Source organism: Brassica rapa, chromosome A10 (assembly GCF_000309985.2).
Source record: "Brassica rapa cultivar Chiifu-401-42 chromosome A10, CAAS_Brap_v3.01, whole genome shotgun sequence".
Lineage (NCBI taxonomy): Eukaryota > Viridiplantae > Streptophyta > Magnoliopsida > Brassicales > Brassicaceae > Brassica > Brassica rapa.
In genome coordinates, this window is record NC_024804.2 from 17,334,330 (window position 1) to 17,355,752 (window position 21,423).

Genomic DNA, 21,423 nt, shown 5'->3' on the forward strand with positions numbered 1-21,423 from the left:
CCAATCTTGGACTTTCTATCACTATGACACTTTCTTGTTTCTATATCACTTTGAAAGAAAAAAGCAAACACTAAATATACATATTTATTGATGAGGTTTTTTTTATATTTTCATCATAGCCGGAAGAATCCTAAGGCTAGTTTTTATGTATTATGTGTTTTAAGAAAATGGCCTTTTGATTTTACATGGAACTATCGACTGATTCTCAAGAAATGGGACAAAAAATAAAAAGAACAATCAAAAGTAGTTAATTTGCGTAAACATATGAATCTTTGGCAAGCCTCTTTTTTCATTAGGCGATGATTTCGTCTCTCCTGCAGTCTCGAAGTCTCATAGTTGCAACATCACCCTCATACTCCACGTCGCAACATTCCACTTTTCTTCCCTAGAAACAGAACAATCAAACCATATTAATTTAGGTTTAATATTAATGCAACTAAATATAAACAAAATTGCTATCATAACTAACAATACAATAGATGAATTCTCAAATATAGCTGTATTAATACATAGTCGTAGATACCATTATTTATAATATATAAGATGCATATTCACATGGGGAAGTTACGAACCTGTCTTGGAGTTTTGGGAGAGAAGACTCGGATCGAAGCAATAGGATCAGCAGAAATATTACCAGAGAAGGAACAAGAAGTCATGTTTCTAATAAACTTCCTTGTGTAAGAAGTAACAACTCCATCGTTCTCTTTTTCAATCGAATCAAAGAAGAACCAGTGAGGAGCTTCACATGGATCCCGAGAAACCGGTCTCGTGTTAAACATGAAAACTGGAGGCCGTCCTCTGTACCAAGGACGGAATGTCTCGATTGGAAGCTTCAAGTAGCTCCGTGGGAATATCTTCTCATAGATATGAACAGAGTATCCCCACGAGACCGAAAAGGTCCAGTTACTTGCTCTGACGTGGCATATCGACTGTTGTAGCATCCGTGATTGGTCCACATTGGCCGGTTTCATGATATGAAGGACTGAGCCGGGACGGTCCATGCCAGGGAAAAGTGGTGATACGGTAGCGAAGTGGTGGAGGCTGAGAAGAGGAGCCGTTGTGTGGGACGAGAGTAAGCCTGATATGTCACCGAATAGATCCATCTGTTGCATGTAAACACAATACTTACTGTTAACTTCCATAGACATATGAATCCTTGGATATAACAAATGAGAAATCATACTCGGTTCTTGATGAAATATTCGTATTGACTTCTAAATGTTAACAAGTTATTATACAAAAGTAGCATTGCCCTTAAATTATCGGAAACTTTTATATTAAAATCAATTAAAAAATATTTATGATTATCTTATAATTCTCAGATCAGGCCTTGTGAGAAAATATGTTGACATACCTGATGAAATCCTTTCTCGAGGGTAAGATCAACACCCAAATCAGCCAAACAAAGACTTTGTATCATATCTACTGCCCAAATGAAATGATACTTCTCAACACATTCATCTAGTTTTACCACCAAGGCCTCCACCAGAGCATAACTTAAAGCATATCCTGCTCCTCCAAATCCCATATTAAAACCGAAGTAAGCGTTTGATTTTATAGTCTCCGAGTTCGTTCCGATGTAATGTTGTCTCGTGTGGTCGTATTTTGACAACACATCCACTAAGTTGTCTACGAAGAAAAGAGAATCATCATCACCCGTCACATACCTAATCATTTTGGAAAAAGTTAGATCACAAATGAACTTTTCTAATATCATACACAAACATATTTTTTTATTACTACTCTAACTCGGCTCAGAAAGTGTGGTGGTCCTTCGGGGAGAAACCCACCCTGTAACACTTAAGTGTCCTCTAACTATTTATATGTATAGCATATATATATACCATCTCACACCCTCGTCCATGAGCCTGTAAGTCTCTAGAATGGCTCTATAGAACCGAGTGTGACTTGGTTTTCGGAGCTTCGGGTAAAATCTTAGTTTCTTGACGTTTTCACTGACTCTAAACGGCGGGAAGGTCGGAGACCAAGGCAGTAACTCTTTAGACGGTTCCACGTCAAAGAAGATATTGCCACGTGTGACGTTTGGTCTCCACCATGATTCTACGTAATTTCTTCGCTTCTTCCATGTACGTGGGCTCCCCACCACCACAAACATCAAATGGCTCAAGTTCGTGGCAGTCTCCTTAGGCTGCAAGAGCCTCTTTTGACATTTTATGGTGAATATGTTACCGTAGAAAGATTCTGAAATTGTGTAGGTTTGGTTGAAGAAGACGAAGATGGAGGAGACTGCGACAGCGCCTAGGATTACGAGATATTTGCATAAGCTGTTGGTGTGGTAACTTGGAGACGACATTGCTCACGAGTCAGTGTGACGATCCATGTAAAGCAAGCCGTAGAAGTAAGTATAGCTATAACTTTATTAGAGACGTGATTAATTGGTACGTACTTTTAATTTTACTTCTTTACTTGTCAAACACTAAAACAATATTGTCAGCCATTAAAATGAAGTGTTTGTAGATCTAGTGTTACAAAACTAAAATTGAAATTGTAATTGATAGTAACACATACTGGTATATATATACGACTTAGCTAATGCTTTCAATATTTATAACTTTGATCAGTAAAGTGGATGTTACTTTTCTTAACCGGTTTCGTTTGCATTGTCGTGTAGAGTACTATCAGTGTTCGGTCACTAGTCAATTTAACGATGTATAGCCGTATAAGTTATAGCTTTAACTTTATTATGATTTGTGAATTAACCAAAAAATTAGTTAGCGCAGACAGTCAATTTATACATCAACTGGTAGGTGATTTCATCCAGACATGAACTACGTAGCTGTATCAATTAATTTATAATCAACAGGTATGTGGAATATAAGTATTCTATGTGTAATCTGTATTAATACTGACTCTACCATTGCTCAGACATTAAGAAAAATATCAATAACATCTAACGTCTATATCTTCTCCTCTTTCTTTTTATCTCTTTACTTTTTTCCTTTAAAATAAAGAAACAAATGTAAAATTGTTCCAAAAAAAATTACATCAAATGCTACTTCAAGTTTGAGATTTTGTAGGTACTAATAGTCGGATCAAAGAAGAAGAACTTAAAGAATTAAACTAATCAGTTCGACTCACTTGCAAGCCAGGGCTCAAAGCTTTCCTCATATTTGGTGTCCTCTAACTCTCTAAGGCTCGGATTGAGATTGGTGGGTTTTTGATGTGTTTGTCAATGAACGGTATGATGCAAGAAATCAGCCAAGGCTAGTATAGAATCTATCGATGGTTGTTTGAAACACATAGAGGATTAAATATAACTTAATTATCACGCAGTTCACTTCCGAGATTATGAAGATAATATCTTGTCCCTTTTTGTCAAATATCTTGGTTGATAAGACCTCTTGTCAGAGCTGTACACTGATGAGTTTGTACAGGAGAAGTAGAGATCGTATCAAAGTTCCGTTAGGTCTTTTTTAAGCAAGAGAAGTTTTTTCCCTTTCATTTATTTGCATTTGTTTTTTTTAAGCAAAATTCAAACAAATAATCCTATAGAAAAGCTACATATGCCGAAAAAACATTTTAAAGTACGTAGACACATTTTTAAAAGGTGGATAAATAATTCTGTGTAAAAATGTATCTTCCTATACAAAATATCTATTCTATTAAAAGGGAATCAGTCTTGAAAAATCTACTTATAAAAGGTTGTTGGACTTATTTGTTAGAAATTTAACATGTCTTCTTTTATATAGTATCAATAATATTAACAGAGAATAAGACATTCATTAATAGCAGAATATTCTTTTAATTTTTGGGATTTAACTACATTTAAGCTAACAATAAAATCGACCAAATTAATTATATTTTACCCCACAATAATAGGTTAGTATGATATTTTACCAAATACAAGAGCGGTTATTTAATATTTATTCATTTCGAATATTGAATCAAATCACATAGAATAAATATTTATTCTAAACGTGGACTAAGTAAACATACTAAAAATGCACTAAGATTTTTATACTAATTAACAACTTATCTATGTTTTTTCTGTAATTCAAAATCATTCAGAACGAAAAGAAATAAAAGGTTATAGATTAACAAACAAAATGACATCTAATTATTTTTTAAAAACCTATGTATCAATATTCAAAATAAATCATTCAAATATTATGCATATATTCAAAATAACAAAAAAATTCTAATATAAACTAAAATACTATACTGTAAACCATATATCATATACATATTTTAATATCATTTATTTTAATTTTAATCCATCATAAATTTTTTTTTTGAATATTCCGTAAAACCAAATAAAAAATTTACCTAAAAATTAACATAATAAATTATTAAAGAAAAAAATATTATAAAATTAACTTTTAAACCTAAAAAATTTACCTAAAATTAACATTTTTTTTTAATATTCCGTAAAACCAAATTAAAATTTTACCTAAAAATTAACATAATAAATAATTAAAGAAAAAATATTATAAAATTAACTTTTAAACCTAAAATGAAAACATAAACTTGTACTAAGTTATTTATAACAAAAATAAACTAATACTGTTATATCAATAATTTTTTTTTCTGTTAACATTTTTTCGAATGATATAATAAAATTTTATTCAATTTTAGCTTTCTAAATATATGAAAAATTTAATCAAAAAGTTTTATCATGTTTTTTTGAGTTTATATGAGATCAATCGGTATCGTATTACAGGTTAATAGCAAATTTTTAGATTGTTATTAGATTTATCATATTTTTTATAAATGTGAACTGGATTATATTCTGGGTCGTCGAGTTGCGACCATGAGTCGGGATTGGATATAAAAATGGTGCTTCAAACTCAAACATTATGATAAAACAACTTAAAAATTATTTATTTAATAAGAATTAAATTCAAAAAAAATTTGTCAAAAGGATCAACAAAAAAATATCCGCGCTTTCGAAGCGCTGGTCAAAATCTAGTAATATCATTAAAATGTTTTTTTTAGAGAATATATCATTACATGTTGGCACATACATACTATTACTTTTTGACCTTTTAAATTGGTGTCCTTTTCAATAATATTAAAAAAGCTTAGGAACTAAATGTAATCAGATAAAAGATTGAAAACTACAAATATAACCAAATATTAATTCGTGCTTTCCGTTTTTCATTAGGCGATGATTTCGTGTCTCCTACAATCTCGAAGCCTTATGTTTGCAACATCTGCACCTTCATATCCCACGTCGCAACATTCCACTTTTCTCCCCTGTAAACAGAACAACGAAAACATCGTAATAATATTAAAACACACCGCTTATAGTGAAAAATTATTGTGATTAACAGCAAAATTATGAACAAACCGGTTTGGGAGTTTTGGGAGAGAAGACACGGATAGAAGCAAGAGGATCCGCAGAAGTATTACCAAAGAAGGAGCAAGAAGTCATGTTTCTAGGAAACTTCCTTGTGTAGGAAGTAACAACTCCATCGTTCTCTTGTTCAATCGAATCGAAGAAGAACCAGTGCGGAGCTTCACATGGATTTCTAGACACCCGTCTCGTGTTAAACATGTATAAAGGAGGCCGTCCTCGAAGCCAAGGACGGAATGTCTCTATAGGACGCTTCAAGTAGCTGCGTGCGAATATCTTCTCATAGATATGCACAGAGTATCCCCACGAGACCGAGAAGGTCCAGCTAGTGGCTCTGACGTGGCAGATCGACTGTTGGACGATCCGTGTTTGGTCAACGTTGGCCGCTTTCATGATGTGACGTACTGAGCCAGGATGGTCCATGCTCGGGAAAATTGGTTCGAGGGATCCGAAGTGGTGGAAGCTGACAAGAGGAGCCGTTGGATGAGACGAGAGGAAGCCTGATAAGTCACCGCGTAGATCCAGCTGTGGCATGTTAACCAAACAATATGTGATAAAATTTTGTAATGCATGGTAATCTTCTTTATATCATCCAAATTTATTGGATCCATACATTTGCGAAACTTCAATATTTATTAAGATAATTGCATGGTAGAAAAAAAAGCACTTTTCTTCTAAACCCTAATCCCAAATTACAATGGCTTTAATTTGAGTAACCATCTAATCGTGCTAATAGTATTTCGTTATGGGTTGGTAATTTTCTGAATGAATACAATTAATTAAATAATTCATCCAATATTTTGTAGAATGAACTATTACATAGAATATATATGGACGTTAAAAATAATATTTATAAAAAGAGAAGATAATATATGTAGTTGAAAGACATACCTGGTGAAATCCTTTATCGAGGCTAAGATCAACGCCCAAATCAGCCAAACACATACTTTGTAAATGATCCACTCCCCAAATGTAATAGTACCTCTCAATACAATTATCCAATTCTTCCACTAAAGCCTCCACTAGGGGATAACTTAGAGCATATCCTCCTCCTCCAAACGCCATGTCAAACGAGAAGTAAAAATTTGACTTTATCGTCTCCGAGAACATTCCAATGTAATGTTTTTCCCTGTGATCATATTTTGACAACACATCCACCATGTTGTCTACGAAGAAAACACTGTCATCATCACCTGTCACATACCTATTTGTATTGGACAAGATTTTATGTTAGATCACAAATTTATAACTGCTATAAGTATCATATATATATATATATAATATAACTATGTATATACATATATTTAGTTCTATAGATTATAAATCAATTACTGTAAAAATAGAAACATATATCATAATTTCTCAAGAAAAAAGATGATTAATTAACTATATATATATTATACCATCTCACATCCTCGTCTTGTTTAAGCCTGTAATTCTCAAGAATGGACCTATAGATCCGAGTGTGGATTCGGTTTCTAAGCCTCGGGTAAATCTTCAGTTTCTTGAGGTCTTCGTTGACTTTTAACGGCGGCAAGGCCCGAGACCAAGGCTGGAACTCTTCCGACGGCTCCACGTCAAAGAAGATATAACCGCGTGTCTTGTTTGGTCTCCACCATGATTCTACGTACACTTTTCGATCCCTCCACGTACTTGAGCCCCCAACCAGAACGAACATCAAATGGCTCAAGTTTGTGGCCGTCTCTTTAGGCTCCACGAGTCTCTGTTGATACTTTATGGTGAAAATGTTACTATCGAAAGATTGTGAATTGAGGTATGTTTGGTTGAAGAAGACGAGCACGAAGAAGATCACGGCCACGCCTACGATCACACGATATTTGCATAAGACTTTTGTGTGGTAACTTGGAGGCGACGACATTACATTATACAGAGATAGTAGCATCGAGAGTGCAGATGGAGAAAGATGATAAAGGATATTTGAAGGTTAACAAGTGAGGCTTAGAAGTCTTTAGTTTGAAAACCATAGAAATGACATTTATACTTTTTAACCCAATAAACACTGGTCCAAATCCATACTAACTAATTCCTATGTTTCACAAAATTTTCAGACATTTTTGCCGTTAAAACATCTACAATATTATGGAATGTCACTACTAGACCACAATCATTTAGTTATATATTTAGACCGGTAACTTTAGAATGATACTGTAATTTACAGTTTTTTTGGCCATATGTTCTGACTAGCAGGTTTCCGTCACAAGTCAATGTAACGATGTATTAGAGACGTAGTTAATTAGTCTTCTCTTTTTTTGACAGCAATTAATTAGTCTTCTTTATTTGTCAATCATTTAAAACTATATTGATTAACTGTAAAAGAGATATTAGAGGAACTTACTATAAAAATATAAGAACTCTTTTTTTTGATAAAATATATAAGAACTCTTGAAGTGCCAAACAAAATTGATTGGTTAAGAAAATGACTTATTTATACATAAATTGTGGTCCCTAGGTACAATCCAAACACACACACACATATATATGAATTATGTAGGCCTGGTATACTTTATAATATCTTCTACAAAAAAAAATGATCACATTTTAAATTTTTATCTTCATTATTCACATATTAATTTAAAAAAAAATCCACTTGGCTATTTTTTAAAAACGTTTAACCATGACATATGAAAAACTCACATATGTGACAGTATAAAATTCACGATGAAACAAGGAATCCGTAATTCAGATTTTGTAAGAGTGACATTGAAATCAATAACTTGATAAATAACAATTTATGTAATTTGGATTTTGATGTTTTTGACAGTAACTGTATAATGCAAGAAATCAGACAAGTCTAGTATACAATGTATAGATGGTTATTTGAAACACATAGAGGATTAAGTATAACTTAATTATCTCGCAGTTTTTTTTTTTTTTTTTTGAAACTCAATATCTCGCAGTTCTTTTCCGAGATTATGAACATACTATCTTGTCCATTTTGTCGAATATCTTGGTTGATAAGACCTCTTGTCAGAGCTTTACACACCTCTGATGAATTAGTAGCACATGAGAAGTAGAGAGGGTTTCAAAATTCGTTAGCTCTTGAGTCTTGACATAATAAGCAAGATAAGTTTTTTTCTTTCTCTTTTTCATTTATTTGCTTTTCTCTTCTTTACCTAAATTCAAACAAACGATCATACAGAAAAACTACATGTTTTACTACATATGCCACAAAGAAGTCTTTAAAATAAGTAGACAAGTTTTTAAAGGTGGATAAATAGTCCAGTGTAAAAAAATTATCTTCCAATATAAAATACAATATTATTACAATGTTTACTTTTTTACTTTTTAAATTTGTATCTTTTTTAAAAAAACTTAGTTGCTAAATGTGCAAACCGACTTATTATTTGATCAGATAAAAGATTGTGCCCTTCGTTTGTCATTAGGCGATGATTTCGTGTCTCCTACAATCTCGAAGTCTCATGTATGCAACATTTGCACCTTCATATTCCACGTCGCAACATTCTACTTTTCTCCCCTGTAAACAGAACATTGAAAACATCCTTATAATATTAAAAACCGCTTATGGTGAAAAAAATATATGTTAATTAACAGCAAAATAAACGAACCGGTTTGGGAGTTTTGGGAGAGAAGACACGGATTGTAGTAAGAGGATCCGCAGAAGTATTACCAGAGAAGAAGCAAGAAGCCATGTTTCTAGGAAACTTCCTTTTGTAAGAAGTAACAACTCCTTCCTTCTCTTGTTCAATCGAAACAAAGAAGAACCAGTGAGGAGCTTCACATGGATCTCGAGAAACTGGTCTCGTGTTAAACATGTAAAAAGGAGGCCGTCCTCCGTGCCACCAAGGACGGAATGTCTCGATTGGAAGCTTCAAGTAGCTCCGTGGGAATATCTTCTCATAGATATGAACAGAGTATCCCCACGAGACCGAAAAGGTCCAGTTACATGCTCTGACGTGGCATATCGACTGTTGTAGCATCCGTGATTGGTCCACGTTGGCTGCTTTCATGATATGATTGACCGAACCTGGACGGTCCATGCCAGGGAAAAGTGGTGTGACAGTTTCGAAGTGGTGGAGGCTGACAAGAGGAGCCGTTGGTTGGGACGAGAGGAAGCCTGATATGTCACCGTATAGATCCATCTGTTGCATGTAAACAAAATACTTATTGTTAAGTTCCATGAACATGTGGCCGATAAGTCACGGCGCAGATCCAGCTGTTGCATGTCAACCAAATACTTAATGTGTACAATTTCTATCATTCAAAATTTATTGGATTCATTCGGAAACTTTATTGTGTGATACATTTCGATGCTTCAATACTTATCAAGATAATAGCATGGTATAAGAAAACTCGTTTCTTCTAATCCCTGGAATTCTTCATATAAAACTCATGTTGGACCCATAAAACTTGATACTATGCATGATTAAAATAACATATGGACCGTGATTTTCTGGCGCGTGCTAATCTTCTTTATATCATTCCAAATTTATTGGACCCATGCGTACGGAAACTTTTTTGTGTGATACACTAAGATTCAATATTTATCAAGATACCTGCATGGTACAAAGTTTTTTCCCTTCTAATCCCTAATCCTAAACTGCAACCGATCTTTAATTTGAGTAAACCATCCAATTGTGGTTAGTAATTTCGTTATGGCCGGTTAGGTAATTTTCAGAATGAATACAATAAATAAATAACTCACCTTATATTTTGTAGAATGAACTATTATATATACATACCTGGTGAAATCCTTTTTCAAGGCTAAGATCAACGCCCAAATCAGCCAAACACAAACTCTGTAAATGATCCACTGCCCAAATGTAATGGTACCTCTCAATACAATTATCCAATTCTTCCACTAAAGCCTTCACTAGAGGATAACTTAGAGCATAACCTCCTCCTCCGAATGCCATGTCAAATGAGAAGTGAAAATTTGATTTTATGGTCTCCGAAAACATTCCGATGTAATGTTTTTCCGTGTGATCGTATTTTGATAACACATCCACCATGTTGTCTACGAAGAAAACACTGTCATCATCACCCGTCACATACCTATTTATATTGGACAAGATTTATGTTAGATCTCAAATTAAGGTAATACTAGATTTTGACCCGCGCTTTCAAAGCGCGGGTTTATTTTTGTTTTTTTTTTCAATTGACAAATATTTAGTAAATGTCACATTTTCATATATTTGTGTTTTATTTTATAAAAGACTTAAAAATTTTATCTTTATTTATCGTATTTCATTTTAAATGACTATTTATGTTTAAAAAATTAAACTTTATTTTTTTAATGAATTAAGTTGGTATAACTCTGATAAATTAATTTTATTATGTGGTTAATATTTTAATTAAAAAATTATATACTTTTAGTAAAGATTTATACTTTTCAATAAAAAAATTCAATTATTTTTATGAATGCTTAAATTATTTAAGAATATAAAAAAAGTAATAATTAAGATTAGTTGAAAAAAAATTATTTGAACTTAGACTCAATGGCCCAAAGGAAAAAAAGTGAGAATTGAATCTGATTTTTAATAGGCCCAAATGGCCCAAGAGAGATTTGATGTGGGCTGGATCCAAAAATAATGACCTAATATAGATGTGTTATTAATATTACTTAATTGCCCTTAATGAAACATGCAATGTTAGTAAAGGAAAGGGCAGACTAAGGTAATTATGACAATAGGATCCTGCTTTAATAGTATAAATTATACACAAACCTGTATTTTTATTCCTTCAAACAAAATATTAGAGACAAATAAATTTTCCAAAATGTCATCCAATAAAATCATGCACCAATCTTTTTACAAAAAATTTAGGTATAACGAGAAGAGAAAATTGATAAAATTGAAATGTAAAAGTTAAAGTTTAAAATTTCTTGACTACTTGCTGGAATTTTTTATATTATTTTAGTAACATTAAATAATTGTGTAAATCATAAAACAACTTTTATTTTATAAGTTCTATTTAATATTTTAAAAAACGTAATATTTTATGTAAATATAAATATTTAATTCTATAGAAATATAAATCAATTATTGTAAGTACAGAGACATATATATGTATCGATTTGATAAGATGATTAATAAACTTAGTAATATCATACCATCTCACATCCTCGTCTTGTTTGAGCCTGTAATTCTCAAGAATGGACCTATAGATCCGAGTGTGGTTTCGGTTTGTAAGCTTCGGGTAAATCTTCAGTTTCTTGAGGTCTTCGTTGACTTTTAACGGCGGTAAGGCCGGAGACCAAGGCTGGAACTCTTCCGACGGTTCCACGTCAAAGAAGATATTACCACGTGTCACGTTTGGTCTCCACCATGATCCTAAGTAAACTTTTCGATCCCTCCACGTACGTGAGCTCCCGACCAGAACGAACATCAAATGGCTCAAGTTTGTTGCCGCCTCTTTAGGCTGCAAGAGCCTCTCTTGATATTTTATGGTGAAAATGTTACTGTCGAAATATTGTGATTTGAGGTATGTTTGGTTGAAGAAGAAGAGTACGAAGAAGATCACGGCCACGCCTATGATCACGCGATATTTGCATAAGACTTTTGTGTGGTAACTTGGAGGCGACGACATTACATTATACAGAGATAGTAGCATGGAGAAAGATGATGAATGATATTTGAAGGTTAACAAGGGAGGTTTTGGAGTATTTAGTTTGAAAACCATAGAAATGATATCATACTTTTCTTAACCCAATAAACACCAGTCCAAGTCCACAACTATTTAAGATTTATTTCCATATATTTTGATCATGTTTATTTATTAGCTTATTTTTCTTATTTCAATAGATCGAGATATATGGAAATATATCTTTTTTTTATCAAAAATATGGAAATATATCTCAATAATAATATTTCATCAAAATTTCTGATTTTTGTCCTTCAAACATCTACAATAAATATTATAGAAATATTACTACTAGACCATAATCCTTTAGTTACATCTAATACTTACATTTTTATTGGTAAATTACCGGTTTTTGGCCAACGTAGACTAGTAGGCTTCAGTCACGAGACAGCATGATGATGTATTAGAGCATTTCCAACATGGGTTCTATCCATTAGAGTTCTAAATATAAATATGTGTGTATGTATATATTGTATATGTATACGTAGTTATGAAAGTTTTTAGAATTTTCGGATAAGAGACTAGGAGTTCTATACTATTTAGTGGATTCCACAACTACATACATATATATAATATATACATACATACATATTTATATTTAGAACTTCAATGGATAAAATCCTTATTGAAAGTGATCTTAGAGATGTAACTAATCGGTCTTCTTTATTTGCCAATCATTTAAAAAAAATCTTGATTGTAAAAGGGATATTAGAGGAACTTATTACTATACAGTATAAGAATTCTTGAAGTAACAAAAATAATAATATGGTTAAGAAAACGACTAACTCATACATCAATTATGGTCTGTGGGTACATTCCAAACGTAAAATATATATGGACAGTTAAATAGTTAATGCATGCATGATATATATAATCTTATTTATTATAATATCTCCTATATAATAATCTTATTTATTATAATATCACATATTAATTAACAGTTTCACTTTTCTATTTTTAAATGCTTAACCATGTTATCTCCTGCAGCGGGAGTGTTTGGAAGGGATCGCGATGTAACAGATGGATCGCATCCAATGATCTTTTTAAAGTAAAACGGTATTTACTCAGAAAAATTGAGAGCCACAAAAAAGATCTTAAAAGACCAAGAACGAAGTGGAAGAAAGCTAGCGAATCAGCTTATTCTACGAATGTGTTAGGAAGCATCGTGTTACTGATGCATCTGTTAAAAGTTCTTCTTAACAATATGTAAAATGTAATTTATGTTCCATGTAATATGTTACATTGATTTGAGATCAATAAAGTTATGATGTTAAAAAAATGCTTAACCATGACATAGACAAAAAAACCACATATGCCATGAATCCATGATATAAAATTCACGTTGAAGCAAGTAATCAAATTCTACACTTAGTTAGACATCTGGACGCATATAATTTAATCCATAATTCAGATTTTGTAAGAGTGACAATTACCAAATGTTAGCAAAAAAAAAATAGTGACAATGAAATCAGAAACTTGAAAAATAATATATTATGTAATAAAAATCCATTACATGTATGATCACTAAGTCCTAACAATAATATGTAAAATAAACTCACACTAATGTACATCCCTGAACTGTATGGGTAAAAGTTCCAAAAAAAAAAACTCGTGGACTAAGTAACAAACCTAGGTGGGTACGGCAACTGTATTCTACCACATATATGACTAAAAAATATGTACATCAGTAAACTTCTCTTGTTAAGATATCAGAGTAATTGTAGGCATGATTTTTAAGCGACGTATAACTTAATTAAAAACAAAATTGAAATTACAATATAACTATTCTTTTCTCTTCTCCATTTATCTTAGCTGATGATTTCGTCACTCCTACAATCTCGAAGTCTTATGTTTGCAACATCGGCACCTTCATATTCCACGTCACAACATTCCACTTTTCTTCCCTAAGCACCAACAATAAAACAAAATCAATCGAGATGGAATTAAAACAGCGTTTCTAGTTTAAAAAGATCGTGGTATTTCACAATACAATAAATACGTTCTCAGATATATATAACCCGCCATCAGATTTTTTTTTGTCTAAAGAATGCATCCATTGATAGTTTGTTACAATTTTTTAGTTCCTAGATCGATACAAAACCCTAGTTAGTATCACTACAAGAAAACAAAACATTAACGACGGCGAAATTCGTAGTAAGTTCGTCGTAAAATCAGTTTTACGAGGAACTAGCGAGGAAACACGTTTCGTCGTTATTTGTTCGTCGTAACGCATATTTCCTCCCTGATTCGTCGTAAACTAACGAGAAAACATTTCCTCGTAAAGACGAAGCAAAGTATTCGTCGTAAAAACCACGTAAGGGGGACGCTACATTTCCTCGTAAATACCTTGAAAACATTTCCTCGTAAATAACACGTAAATGTTTCCACGTCAAATACTCGTTAATCTTTCCTCGTAGTGTTGACGTAAATATTTTACTCGTTAATTCCTCGTAAAATTTCCACGTAAGGTTGTCGTAATTTAGCTACGAATTTACTTTGAGTTTATATTTTCCAGATTAAAAAAAACAATGTATTTAATTATTTAATAAAAATCTAATTTAAAAAGAATATTAAATACGAAAATAATTTATACATAAATAATTTTTGAATTTATAATACAACCAACGAAAAAAAAAACTAAGGGTCGTTCATCCCCGGTAGAATTCCTCACTCCTCCTCTCTACATCCGCGTCGGCATGTGTGACGGATGATGATTCGCCTAAAATTAACATCAACAATAATTAACAAATTCTATAAATCTAACTAAGTTCTCTACATTAACCACCTAATCAACACTAATTAACATAAAATCCGTAAAACTATCTAAATTTCCTACACTAACCACCTAATCTACCTAGACTAATCAAATTAGAGAGGAAATAGAGAGCGTACCATAGCTACAAAAGGAGAGGAAGTTGAGACGAAATGGGAAGTGAGAACTCGCGTGTATATATAGGAAATTATGAAATGTCGTAAATTCCTCGTAAAGTTACGAGGAACTCGTGAGGCCCGTGTTTTTATTTACGAGGAACTCGCGAGGCCCGTGTTTCGTTTCCTCGTAACATCGTCGTTAATTTACGAGGAATTAGCGAGGCCCGCTTTTATTTTTACGAGGAATGAACGAGGCCCGCGTTTTTTTATTACGAGGTCTTTACGACGATTTCTGCTTACGTGGAATTAACGAGTGCCACGTTCTTTAATTTTAAGAATCGTCGTAAGTTCCTCGTTAATTTACGAGGAAATAACTACGTTTATGTTTAAATCCCTAAAATCCAAAACCCCAAACCCCTTCTTCCTTATCTTCCTTATCTTCTACTTCATATATTCCAAACCCCAACCCCATCCTCCCTTTAACCTCAATCTCTTCTATCCATTCCAAACCCCAAATTCTGAAACCACAATTCCTTAACTAATAATCTCAATCTCTTCTTTCTAATTCAAACCCCATTACAAAAATTAAATTATATAAATAGATTTCCATGATTAAATCCATCAAATCACATGCATTAAATCTGAAAATCAATCATATTAAAACACAAATACATCAATCAGATACATCGACATTCTCGTCATTACTAGAAACATCATCATTTTCATTAAACTCGTCTTCAACAGCTTCGTCCGCCGCATCGTCGGTAATATCTTCGTACTCATGATTATGCGGATCAATGAGAAGGATGTCATCAATTTGTTGTTCAGGTACCTCAACTTCATCTATCTGTTCTTCTTGCAATGGTGGTTCTTCTCCACTGATGATTTGTCCACGAGGTGTAACTTTGATCACGGCAAACCAATTTATTCCCGTTTCGTTTCCTCGTTACATCGTCGTTAATTTACGAGGAATTAGCGAGGCCCGCTTTTATTTTTACGAGGAATGAACGAGGCCAGCGTTTTTTTTATTATGAGGTCTTTACGACGATTTCTGCTTACGTGGAATTAACGAGTGCCGCGTTCTTTATTTTTAAGAATCGTCGTAAGTTCCTCGTTAATTTACGAGGAAATAACTATGTTTACGTTTAAATCCCTAAAATCCGAAACCCCAACCCCAACCCCATCTTCCCTTTAACCTCAATCTCTTCTATCCATTCTAAACCCCAAATTCTAAAACCACAATTCCTTAACTAATAATCTCAATCTCTTCTTTCTAATTCAAACCCCATTACATAAAATTAAATTATATAAATAGATTTTCATGATTAAATCCATCAAATCACATGGATTAAGTCTGAAAATCAGTCATATTAAAACACAAATACATCAGTCAGATACATCGACATTTTCGTCATCACCAGAAACATCATCATTTTCATTACTCGTGATTATGTGGAATTTAGTAAGGTAGCCGAAACAAAAAACGTGTTACAATTACAAAGTGGGTGGACTCGAAAATTCTTCGTTAAGTAAACGTAAACTATTTCCTCGTAAAGAAGATGCTACTTTTACGTCGAGCTTACGAGGAAACAGTTTTTCCTCGTAAAAACGAAGTTACCTTGCGTGGTTTTTACGAGGAAATCGTTTCCTCGTTATTTTACGACGAACTAACGTTGATTGTAAATTTCCTTGTAAGATTCTCGTAAAGTCAACGTAAATTTACGAGGACCAGTTTTCCTCGTTAATCTTGTATTTTCTTGTAGTGTATAGATATATAACTCTTACTTGTAAATGTTATTTAGTAAAACTAAATTACTCATGGGATGAACTAACCTCTTTGGGAGTTATGGGAGAGAAGACTCGGATCGAAGCAAGAGGATCCGCAGAAATATCACAAGAGAAAGAACAAGAAGTCATGTTTCTAATAAACTTCCTTGTGTAGGAAGTAACAACTCCTCCGTCCACTTGTTCAATCGAATCAAAGAAGAACCAATGAGGAGCTTCACATGGATTTCTAGACACCCGTCTCGTGTTAAACATGTAAAACGGAAACCATCCTCGGAGCCAAGGACGGAATGTCTCGATGGGAAGCTTCAAGTAGCTTCGTGGGAATATATTCTCATAGACATGAGCAGAGTATCCCCACGAGACCGAGAAGGTCCAGTTACTAGCTCTGACGTAACATATCGACTGTTGTAGCATCCGTGATTGGTCTACGTTGGCCGCTTTCATAATTTGAAGGACTGAGCCGTGACGGTTCATGCCAGGGAAAAGTGGTGCTACGGCGTCGAAGTGGTGGAGGCTGAGAAGAGGAGCCGTTGGATGTGACGAGAGCAAACCCGACAAGTCACCTCGTAGATCCATCTATCGCATATTAATCACATATTATTTATGAGATACATTTTCTTGTCCAAACCATATTATTCTTCTTTGTCACGTTCCATAAAGAACTTCATATTCTTTTAGGCAAATAAGAAAGCTAATTAATCTTGTGATACTCAATTGATATTGTTGACAAACCTGATGAAACCCTTTCTCCGGGATAAGATCGGCACCAAGATCAGCCAAGCAATAACTCTGTAACTTATCGCCTGCCCAAATGAAATGATACTTTTCAATACATTCATCTAGTTTTGCCACCAAAGCCTCGACCAGAGGATAACTTAGAGCATATCCTCCTCCTCCGTATGCCATTTCAAATGCTAAGCGGAAATTTGATTTTGTCGACTCCGAAAACATTCCGATGTAACGTTTTTCCGTGTGGTCGTATTTTGACAACACATCCACTATGTTGTCTACGAAGAAAAGACTATCATCATCACCCATTACGTACCTGTTTATTTTTGCACAAGGTTGAATTTTAATTCTATAAAAAAAAATTTGAATTTTACTCTTTTATTTTTGTTATATTAAATAAGATTGATGTTAGACCAGGAGTGTTTGGAAACACAAGTTTTTGTAACATTTAATTTAAATTCAGTAAAAATTATTTCTTTGTATATTCTTTGTAGACCACGGCCCACTCCTTGTACCACAATAATTTATATTTTCTAATGAATTAAATCAGTGACAAAAAAAATATTTATCTATATTAAACTAAAAAGTAGTTATTAAACTCAGAAATACTTATTAAAAAGAGAAATATATCACGTTTTAATAAGACAATAATTAACAGATGTAGATAGATTAACTGACATACCATCTCACACCATCGTCTTGTTGGAGCCTGTAAGTCTCGAGAATAGATCTATAGATACGAATGTGAACTTGGTTTGCTAGCTTTGGGTAAATACTGAGTTTCCTGAGGTCTTCGTTGACTTTAAACGGCGGGAAGGTCGGAGACCAAGGCCTGAACTCTTCCGACGGCTCCACGTCCATGAAGATATTGCCACGTGTCACGTTTGGTCTCCACCATGATTCTATGTAAGTTCTTCGATGCTTCCACGCACTTGAGCTCCCCACCAACACAAACATCAAGTGGCTCAAGTTCGTAGTTGTCTCCTTAGGCCCGGTCTCTTCACATTTTATGGTGAATATGTTACTATCGACATATTGTGAACTGATGTAGGTTAAGTTGAAGAAGACGACGATGAAGAAGGTTGCGACCACACCTATGATCAGGAGATATTTGCATAAGATGCTTGCGTAGTAACTTGGAGACGACATTGCATGATACAGAGATAGTAAGATCGAGATTGAACAAAAAAAAAAAACTTGGTGATCTAAATAAGAGAAAGTTTATTAAGTTAATTAGAGACGTGATTTAACTGGAAACTTTTAATTTTTCTTCTTTACTTGTCAACCACTATAACAATCTTGTCAATCATTAAAAATGAAACTGTATGTGAATCTCTGTCATAATAAATTTTACAGCCTTAAAATGAATTGTAGTTGATCATGACACTGGTATATATATATACCACTTATAGGATCCCGTTAAATAACTCTGCCATTCCGCAACGGTCTTCATTGTGACAGGTAACTTATCAATAAATTATGAATAGGAGACTGGTTCTACTGCTCTACTATGATAATTTATTTCTCACTTATGGATTTTCATATGAGTGATTTGTATTGGCTATCCGCAACAACAGTTGGAAATCATTTCAAATTTGGATTATATATTATATTATCACTTAATGGTTTCCTTTCGAAGTCGACTAGATGACTATGTAAAAAAATGATTTGTAAGTTCTTGGCTAGAAGGACTGTTCATAATTTTATTCGCAAACAAAGCCAAATGCATTAGTTATTTAATTTTTGGTAAAAAATATTAATTATATTATAAATTCAATATTTTAAATATAAAAACAAAATCTAAAATATCAAAGCAAAGAGGGAGTATAATATTTTCGGAAGTTATATAAAGACCTAAATTTAAGATTCAAAAACATAATTATTGGGCCTTGTCTTGTTACCCAATGAACTAAATAAATAATGTTTCGGGTGATCCCCAAATTTTCTAGTTTAGTCAGTTTTCTGCTACGTCGTCAATGACGCTTCTCTTCTTCGACCCAAGGTGTAGAGATTATTCTATAGGTTTACTTAGGTTCCAAGTTTACTTTAGACCTAGGACTAATACTGAAAGTAATGACACAATCAATTTAACGAGTTCCCGGCCCTCGGCACGGTACGTCTCGTGGGAGAACTCCTGCTCCCAAATTCCACTAGATCAAAGAGTTACTAATCACACCAACTCAGTGTGGATTAGGTTGGTTACAATAAGATCACCTCAGCTTATAGCTAGAGAATACAACAACTTAGCGTAAGAAGATAGACTTAAGCCTAAGCTATTTCTCCTTGTTGAAGTCTCCTTTCCCTTGCTCTGTATGCTAGATCTCCTGTTGCTTGTAACCCTATGTTGTTGCTTGTATCTGTCGTAACCTAATCACCATACTAACATTACCTTATATATGCTTCGTATGTGATCAGGTGGTACAAGCTTGGAGTGGGCCTGCGCTGACTTGGCCCAAGGAGGTATGCTTCTGCTGGCCCATTAGACTCTTCTGCGAAGCCCAAACTCTACAAATCTCCACCAGTTTGGCTTGAGCCCAACACTGGCCCATCTCGGTGAACCCTTGTGCCGACAGCCTCCTCTCTTTGTCTTGTGTGGTCGGGAAAGAATCGATCTTGACTCTCTCTCCTCTCCGCGTCTCTCTTCCTTGCGAACCTCCATCATCGAAATGATCTCGGCTCCGTTCCGTGAGAGATCTCCTTCAGCTCAGTCGTGACGACTTCACTTCGGCTCTCCTTTATCTCCAGGTACATCTAATCTCGTTGTTTACTTTTGAGATTAGGATCATCTGTAAAGAAAGTTGAGAACTTTCTTGGATCTTTCACTGACGCTTCACTTCTTGCGTTTAGAGTATGTCTTCTCCGGCGATTCTACGCCTGCTCCGACATGAGTCACGCTCTGACTCAAACAACTCTGTCTTCACGCTCCACCCCGCTTGTGAAACGAGGTAGGTACTTATACACCTTCGTCCTACTATGCATGTCTTTTATCTGCTCCGATCTAACCCTTGTTTCTTCATTTCAGGGATCAGATTTCAACTCAATGCTGAGTTCCTTCCTCGCGATCTTGACGGAACTCGATTTGAGTATCTCGCCTCAGCTCGGTGAGCTTTTGACACGCTTTCCTTTCTCACAGACCTTGTCTTGTATCACACTGGGGTAGGTCCCTGACACATATGGTTTGTAGCTAGTGGTAGGTGGTTGGTGACGCTTACTGATTCCGTAGAACTCAGATTAGCACATCATGATTGTTGAGTGCTCCTTGCTGTCAAGCCCGTGACTGCTTGACCTTTCCATGTTCCTCCACCTGAGTCGAGAACTCTTCTCGACCCTGTCTGGGCTCCAGGTATCTCCTATTACCCTTATCACGGTGTTCCTTATTACGGTTTGACTCCCATTACACATACTTACATACATAACTGCTTGTGTTATGCGAGGGTGGAGTCAATTCGAATAGGATCACCTGGAGCCTTCTCCACCTTATTAGTGGACGTTCAAAAGCTCACAGCAAAGCTGGAACTTCTGACCAGGTACTGTCTTCGTTAGGAAATCAGCTGGGTTAACGTTAGTATGAATCTTGTTTAGGATGATGTCCCCTGATTCCACTAGGTCTCGAATGAAGTTGAATTTGGTAGCTATGTGCTTTGTCTTTTCGTGATTGACTGGGTTTCTTGCTAGAGCTAGTGCACTCTGAGAGTCGCAGTGTAGGTTAATACTTTGTTGTTTGAACCCCAACTCTGAGCATATTTCTTTTAGCCACATTGCTTCTTTAGCTGCTTCATTCATAGCCATGTACTCTGCTTCTGTGGTAGATAGAGCCACAACTGATTGTAGGCAAGATTTCCAAGAAATAGTGTTGCCTCCAAACTTGAATACATAGCCTGTAACTGAGCGTCTCCTGTCTATGTCTGTAGCATAATCTGAGTCTGAATATCCTTCCACGTGCAAAGTAGAATGTTTCTTAAATGTTAGGTTAGACTCAGTCGCTCCTTTTAAGTACCTGAGAACCCACTGAACTGCTTTCCAGTGTTCTCTCCCTGGTTTACTCATGAATCGACATACATAGCCCACTGCAAAACCTAGATCAGGTCTGGAGCCTA

General features: G+C 34.5%; 4 protein-coding genes across 4 annotated transcripts; all 4 read right to left on the minus strand.

Annotated features, from left to right (window-relative positions):
• Positions 1-66: 66 nt before the first annotated feature.
• LOC103846631 lies at positions 67-4,191 on the minus strand. The gene is made up of 4 exons (XM_009123591.3): positions 1,845-4,191; positions 1,355-1,667; positions 573-1,103; positions 67-385 (listed from the first exon to the last, which is right to left on the minus strand). Exons 1-4 carry the CDS (start codon positions 2,312-2,314, stop codon positions 293-295), a joined length of 1,407 nt encoding a protein of 468 aa, XP_009121839.2. The 5' UTR covers positions 2,315-4,191; the 3' UTR covers positions 67-292.
• Positions 4,192-4,944: 753 nt separating this feature from the next.
• On the minus strand, positions 4,945-8,311 carry LOC103846634. Its single transcript, XM_009123593.2, has 4 exons — positions 6,721-8,311; positions 6,209-6,521; positions 5,312-5,842; positions 4,945-5,217 (listed from the first exon to the last, which is right to left on the minus strand). Exons 1-4 carry the CDS (start codon positions 7,218-7,220, stop codon positions 5,122-5,124), a joined length of 1,440 nt encoding a protein of 479 aa, XP_009121841.2. The 5' UTR covers positions 7,221-8,311; the 3' UTR covers positions 4,945-5,121.
• Positions 8,312-8,320: 9 nt separating this feature from the next.
• LOC103846632 lies at positions 8,321-10,310 on the minus strand. The gene is made up of 3 exons (XM_033282008.1): positions 10,039-10,310; positions 8,905-9,438; positions 8,321-8,813 (listed from the first exon to the last, which is right to left on the minus strand). The coding sequence occupies exons 1-3, from the start codon at positions 10,306-10,308 to the stop codon at positions 8,718-8,720; spliced, it is 900 nt and encodes a 299-aa protein (XP_033137899.1). The 5' UTR covers positions 10,309-10,310; the 3' UTR covers positions 8,321-8,717.
• Positions 10,311-13,214: 2,904 nt separating this feature from the next.
• Positions 13,215-19,323, minus strand: LOC103846635. Its single transcript, XM_009123594.3, has 4 exons — positions 18,009-19,323; positions 17,330-17,642; positions 16,643-17,173; positions 13,215-13,842 (listed from the first exon to the last, which is right to left on the minus strand). Exons 1-4 carry the CDS (start codon positions 18,473-18,475, stop codon positions 13,747-13,749), a joined length of 1,407 nt encoding a protein of 468 aa, XP_009121842.1. The 5' UTR covers positions 18,476-19,323; the 3' UTR covers positions 13,215-13,746.
• Between the last annotated feature and the right edge of the window lie 2,100 nt (positions 19,324-21,423).